The sequence below is a fragment of the Hippocampus comes genome, unplaced genomic scaffold (assembly GCF_001891065.2).
Source record: "Hippocampus comes isolate QL1 unplaced genomic scaffold, H_comes_QL1_v1.1 scaffold72, whole genome shotgun sequence".
Taxonomy (NCBI): Eukaryota; Metazoa; Chordata; class Actinopteri; order Syngnathiformes; family Syngnathidae; genus Hippocampus; species Hippocampus comes.
In genome coordinates, this window is record NW_017806030.1 from 789,016 (window position 1) to 796,183 (window position 7,168).

The following is a 7,168-nucleotide window of genomic DNA, read 5'->3' on the forward strand; positions in this document are numbered from 1 at the left end:
CCCACATACGGCTAGGTCATATGGCACACAAGTATTTGCATTATACAAGATCGAGAGTCCTGTATTTTTTTTTTTGCATTAATTTAGCAATTTACCCCTAAAATTGGATAGTTCAAATGAAATTTCCAAAATGTTGTGATTCATTCATAAAATAATATAATCAGTTGATTGGCTTGTTGTAAATTCAGCACGCTCCGACCCTGAATAGCATAAGCAAAAGTATATTGTATATTAGTGTATTAGTATGCCCAACTCTGCTAAAAAGCCTCAAGGACCCAAGACTGAAATACAACAAGATAATGGTTGAAGCAGCCATTTGAGGCAAATTCCAGGGCTCTGACGAACTCCTACAAAATATTGCCAAAATAGTCCTGATCTGAAGCAGGTATCCCAGATAAAATGTGAAGGATTCGCAATGAAAACAGGGGTCCAATTGTACTCAAGTAGGCAAAGAGTAGGACATCATTAAAAATTGAGCAGCCAGTCTTTTGAGTCGAAGTCTAGAGGCGTGAAACAAATGAGTGTTTTGTTTTTATTTTTTTCCTACATGTGATTTCACGTCGAATCAGACATGCAAAGTCAAAAGGTGTGACAGCTGAAGCGGTTTCCGGTCTGCCATCCATTCATTCATTTGTCCATCCATTCAATCATTCATTCAACATTCGTTGCTTCCACTCCGCTGACATTTCTGTTGGTTTGGAACCACACATCTGGAAGACATTTGAACACACCAAGCACACGCTTACAACACATGTTAGAAACCTGAGAGCAATGGACAGACGTACACATCAACCAGATTCCCATTTGATGGAAACAAAAAAAAAAAAAAAGAGAAATTTGGATGATTTTCGTGGTATGATCAATGAGATCAGTTTCGGATAGAGGGCTTCCTCCACTAAAAGACACAGTTGTGTTCGGTATAAATAGCAGTGTGTTTAAAAAAGTGCCTCACATCTATGTATCATACCAATTCACAGGTGCCAGATGTTAGCCCACTCCTTTTGAACTCACTTATGAGTCTTTAAGGAAGATTATTTATTATTTATCATAAATTATTAAAGCATTTTTGTCCTGCAGAATCTTCAAAGATGGACCTTTGGGACTAACTCCAGAATCTTCAGACATTTTCAACCAACTGTAGAAGTATGCCCAACTCTGCTAAAAAGTCTCAAGGACCCAAGACTGAAATACAACAAGACATTGGACATTTTGGCTTGAAGCAGCCATTTGAGGCAAATTCCAGGGCTCTGACGAACTCCTACAAAATATTGCCAAAATAGTCCTGATCTGAAGCAGGTATCCCAGATAAAATGTGAAGGATTCGCAATGAAAACAGGGGTCCAATTGTACTCAAGTAGGCAAAGAGTAGGACATCATTAAAAATTGAGCAGCCAGTCTTTTGAGTCGAAGTCTAGAGGCGTGAAACAAATGAGTGTTTTGTTTTTATTTTTTTCCTACATGTGATTTCACGTCGAATCAGACATGCAAAGTCAAAAGGTGTGACAGCTGAAGCGGTTTCCGGTCTGCCATCCATTCATTCATTTGTCCATCCATTCAATCATTCATTCAACATTCGTTGCTTCCACTCCGCTGACATTTCTGTTGGTTTGGAACCACACATCTGGAAGACATTTGAACACACCAAGCACACGCTTACAACACATGTTAGAAACCTGAGAGCAATGGACAGACGTACACATCAACCAGATTCCCATTTGATGGAAACAAAAAAAAAAAAAAAGAGAAATTTGGATGATTTTCGTGGTATGATCAATGAGATCAGTTTCGGATAGAGGGCTTCCTCCACTAAAAGACACAGTTGTGTTCGGTATAAATAGCAGTGTGTTTAAAAAAGTGCCTCACATCTATGTATCATACCAATTCACAGGTGCCAGATGTTAGCCCACTCCTTTTGAACTCACTTATGAGTCTTTAAGGAAGATTATTTATTATTTATCATAAATTATTAAAGCATTTTTGTCCTGCAGAATCTTCAAAGATGGACCTTTGGGACTAACTCCAGAATCTTCAGACATTTTCAACCAACTGTAGCGTGCTTCACATCTGTATTGCATCACAGAAATGTTAAAATCTTCAAATATTTTTTAGTTGATAGTTTCTCTCTCTTTTTTTTTCTTTCATATTCTTCAAAGGAGTAACATCTTTGATACATTTTTGTCTTTGATGTTTATTTGGATTCAAAGTGTTGCGAATAGGGGTCCAATTGTACTCAAGTAGGCAAAGAGTAGGACATCATTAAAAATTGAGCAGCCAGTCTTTTGAGTCGAAGTCTAGAGGCGTGAAACAAATGAGTGTTTTGTTTTTATTTTTTTCCTACATGTGATTTCACGTCGAATCAGACATGCAAAGTCAAAAGGTGTGACAGCTGAAGCGGTTTCCGGTCTGCCATCCATTCATTCATTTGTCCATCCATTCAATCATTCATTCAACATTCCTTGCTTCCACTCCGCTGACATTTCTGTTGGTTTGGAACCACACATCTGGAAGACATTTGAACACACCAAGCACACGCTTACAACACATGTTAGAAACCTGAGAGCAATGGACAGACGTACACATCAACCAGATTCCCATTTGATGGAAACAAAAAAAAAAAAAAGAGAAATTTGGATGATTTTCGTGGTATGATCAATGAGATCAATTTCAGATAGAGGGCTTCCTCCACTAAAAGACACAGTTGTGTTCGGTATAAATAGCAGTGTGTTTAAAAAAGTGCCTCACATCTATGTGTCATACCAATTCACAGGTGCCAGATGTTAGCCCACTCCTTTTGAACTCACTTATGAGTCTTTAAGGAAGATTATTTATTATTTATCGTAAATTATTAAAGCATTTTTGTTCTGCAGAATCTTCAAAGATGGACCTTTGGGACCAACTCCAGAATTTTCAGACATTTTCAACCAACTGTAGCGTGCTTCACATGTGTATTGCATCACAGAAATGTTAAAATCTTCACATATTTTTTAGTTGATAGTTTCTCTCTTTTTTTCTTTCATGTTCTTCAAAGGAGTAACATCTTTGATATATTTTTTTCTTTGATGTTTATTTGGATTCAAAGTGTTGCGAATAAATTTGCTGGTACTGAAAACAAAAAATTGCTATTGTCAGAATTTTGAGGTTTACTCACTTTTTTAATTACACTGCTATTACTCTGAACTCTACGCACTCACGCACGCACACACACACGCGCACACACACACACACTCACACACACACACACACACACACACACACGCACACGCACACACACACAGTTCATAAAAGCAATCAGAATAGGAACAGCGCAAGCTACTTGATATTCTGTCTCACAAGCGGCAATCATCTTCCCGCTCCACTTCCCTGCACAGCCAGTTGGCCGAGTTACGGCGTAGACACAGTAGGAGAAGAAGTCAGTTCAAACAGTTCTTCTTTCCTGCGTCACGTTGCATCCAAGCGCTTCCACGTGGGAGGCGGTGAGAAGACATCATTTTTTCTTACTGGACTTCTCTGAGCGTTTGGCTTCCACCTTTCTACCGCGATCTGAGCGCTCTGCCCTGTCTTTGTCCCGTTCCTTGTCCTTTTCTTTCTCTTTTTCCGCCTTCTCTGCCTTCTCGGCTCGGTCTGATCGCTCGCCGCCACGCTCCGAGCCAGCCTTGCTGCCGTCGTGCCGCGTGCCCTCATCGGTGGATGAGGTAGTTGCTTGGGGGAGGCCCCACTTGGCCATCTCCTCGTGTTCCGCGATGCTGCTGCCAATACTGCTCACCCACGTCTTCAGGTCCTCCTGACATAAACAAGTCAGAGTCAATTTCCGTCAAGTTCCATTGCCGTTTTAAAAAACACAAGACTCACTTCGTCTTTAGCGTGGAATAAGAACTCGCTCCCATCCTTCGTCCTGTGAGCACATGAGATCAATCAGTTTGATTGTGTTCGGTATAAATGGGGCAATAAGGAGTTAAAAGTTGCAATATAAGGCGTGGGGACGAGACTGATCTCGTACTTGAGCGTGAAGACATTCTTCTTCTTCTTGTATCCGTTGGTGACATCGCAATGGCAGTGGGCAAGGTTGAGCATTGGCTCGTTGTTGTATGCCGTGGCGGTGTTCTTGGCATCCTTGTAGAAGCCCAGCCCGCCTTTGTGCAGTATGCAGTACAGGTTCACCCAAGACCTGCTGAGGTGGGAAAGCGGAGGGGGTGGGGTTGAGGGAAAAGGGAAGGGAAGGGGCCGGAGATGTGAAGAGTTAGTGGGGGCTGCAGAGTACCCGCTGCTAAGCTAACACCTCACTCACCTGATCTTACAGGTAGGTGGGCGAGAAGGACCAACACCAAGGGAGGAGAAAACACACTGCAGACCAATACAAGACGAACGCCAACAGGGGAAGAGGGGGCACGTGCAGGGTGGAGGGGGATACTTACATTTTGGGGAAAAACAGGGGGGACTTAAATAGGACTTACCTTAGAGGTGACGAGGAGGACGGCAGCCAGCAGCAGCAGCAAACGATTGAAACAAAAAGTATGACAGTTCGGTTAAATGAAAGTTGATCAACAGAATACTCTGAAGAGACTTTTTAGATCAATAAGAGTCTTGAAAGACTTTCTGAAAAAAAAAAAAGGATTTAGAGATTTTTGAGGTCACTTGAACAGCCTTTAAAGACGTTTTGAAAGTGTGGTAATCAAGTTTCTGGACCAAATGAAAAATCTTTGGAGGAGTCTTCTGGGACTTTTGAGAACAACTTAAATCTTTAGGGCCTTCTGGGATCAACAACAGTCTTAAGAGAATTTATGGCTCAACTGAAGAGTCTTTTCGTTGGTGACTCTTAGACCAACCAAAAAAAAAAAAGTCGTTTGAAACTTGACTGTCTTTGGAGCCTTTTTGGACCAGTTAGAGAGTCTAGTAGGGAATTTTAGACCAATTTTAGAGTCGTTTGATACTATTTAGGCCAACTGAATAGCGTTATTTGAACAGTCTTGAAAAGACTCAGCCACCTGTGCGGAAACTTTGGGGGAATTCCTTTTCTGCTGGATAAGTTTTGTATGTAAAACCACCTGTGATGAACTGCTGTGAGTATTGTCAGACATGTCTTGCATAGTATCAGGACCCCGAAGACCCACCTGTTGGTGCTCTTCTTTAGGCTCTCAATGTCTAGCTTGCGGAAGAGGAAACCCTCATGATGTGCACTGTGTGTGGGTGGCTGGGGGGCCGCGGGGCCACTCTGAGCTGGAGCCGAGCGAGAACGCCGCGTGGTTTCTCCTGTCTCTTTGGGTCGCGGCCGGCGCCGTGGTTTGGGTCTGTCCCGAGCTCGAGGCCGGTCAGGACGGGAAGACTTCTCTGGTAGGCCGTTTGGCAGGTGGGAAACCTCGCCTCGGGCCTGGAGAGGGGTCAATCAAGAAGATTTACATATGAATGAATGCACATAGCTGCGTTCAGAGATATGGTTAGCCTAATAGCATCAAGAATTCATTTTTGAATGAGTAAGGACAGCCTAGTTGCCTCTATTCAAACTTTGCGTGTTACTATAACCCTGCGATTCTACACAGACATAAAGAATAAACACAATTTTGAGCAAGCACATTAATTAGTACGCCAAGTAAAACAGATTTAGGCAACTCCTCGTGTTTCTGGGAAAATGTATATTAGAAGTTTTATAAAACATTTTTGGGGTGTAAAAGAAAAAAAAAACATCACCATCAGCTTTTCCACCTTCTGAAATAAATATTGAAAAAATGAATTATAATAACATTACCGGTATATTGGTTTAAGATAAGTATTTTACCAAAAAAAAAAAAAAAAAAAGAACCATTGTGGGCCATATGTGTTGTCATTTAAGTTTGTTACTTGTATTTTTGTGTCACAACTCAAACATTTATCTTGTGCCATATATCAAACAATATCACCCATCTCCTCGTGTTCCGCGATGCTGCTGCCAATACTGCTCACCCACGTCTTCAGGTCCTCCTGACACCGGCACATAAACGAGTCAGAGTAAATTTCCGTCAAGTTCCATTGCCGTGTTAAAAAACAAAAGAATGACTCACTTCATCTTTTGCGTGGAATAAGAATTCGCTCCCATCCTTCGTCCTGTGAGCACATGAGATCAATCAGTTTGATTGTGTTCGGTATAAATGGGGCAATAAGGAGTTAAAAGTTGCAATATAAGGCGTGGGGACGAGACTGATCTTGTACTTGAGCGTGAAGACATTCTTCTTCTTCTTGTATCCGTTGGTGACATCGCAATGGCAGTGGGCAAGGTTGAGCATTGGCTCGTTGTTGTATGCCGTGGCGGTGTTCTTGGCATCCTTGTAGAAGCCCAGCCCGCCTTTGTGCAGTATGCAGTACAGGTTCACCCAAGACCTGCTGAGGTGGGAAAGCGGAGGGGGTGGGGTTGAGGGAAAAGGGAATGGAAGGGGCCGGAGATGTGAAGAGTTAGTGGGGGCTGCAGAGTACCCGCTGCTAAGCTAACACCTCACTCACCTGATCTTACAGGTAGGTGGGCGAGAAGGACCAACACCAAGGGAGGAGAAAACACACTGCAGACCAATACAAGACGAACGCCAACAGGGGAAGAGGGGGCACGTGCAGGGTGGAGGGGGATACTTACATTTTGGGGAAAAACAGGGGGGACTTAAATAGGACTTACCTTAGAGGTGACGAGGAGGACGGCAGCCAGCAGCAGCAGCAAACGATTGAAACAAAAAGTATGACAGTTCGGTTAAATGAAAGTTGATCAACAGAATACTCGTAAGAGACTTTTTAGATCAATAAGAGTCTTGAAAGACTTTCTGAAAAAAAAAAAGGATTTAGAGATTTTTGAGGTCACTTGAACAGCCTTTAAAGACGTTTTGAAAGTGTGGTAATCAAGTTTCTGGACCAAATGAAAAATCTTTGGAGGAGTCTTCTGGGACTTTTGAGAACAACTTAAATCTTTAGGGCCTTCTGGGATCAACAACAGTCTTAAGAGAATTTATGGCTCAACTGAAGAGTCTTTTCGTTGGTGACTCTTAGACCAACCAAAAAAAAAAAAGTCGTTTGAAACTTGACTGTCTTTGGAGCCTTTTTGGACCAGTTAGAGTCTACTAGGGCATTTTAGACCAAATTTAGAGTCGTTTGATACTATTTAGGCCAACTGAATAGTGTTATTTGAACAGTCTTGAAAAGACTCAGCCACCTGTGC

At 42.1% G+C, this 7,168-nt stretch overlaps 1 protein-coding gene across 1 annotated transcript in view; it reads right to left on the minus strand.

Annotated features, from left to right (window-relative positions):
• Positions 1 to 2,292: 2,292 nt before the first annotated feature.
• The window catches only part of sptbn4b (spectrin, beta, non-erythrocytic 4b), a 38,043-nt gene continuing 33,167 nt past the window's right edge, over positions 2,293 to 7,168 (minus strand). The window contains exons 41-44 of the mRNA XM_019892749.1: positions 5,109 to 5,365; positions 3,998 to 4,168; positions 3,850 to 3,892; positions 2,293 to 3,781 (exon numbers count right to left, since the gene is read on the minus strand). Coding sequence (XP_019748308.1) covers positions 3,485 to 3,781; positions 3,850 to 3,892; positions 3,998 to 4,168; positions 5,109 to 5,365 — 768 coding nt within the window. The 3' untranslated portion in view covers positions 2,293 to 3,484. The remainder of the gene's footprint in view (positions 3,782 to 3,849; positions 3,893 to 3,997; positions 4,169 to 5,108; positions 5,366 to 7,168) is intronic.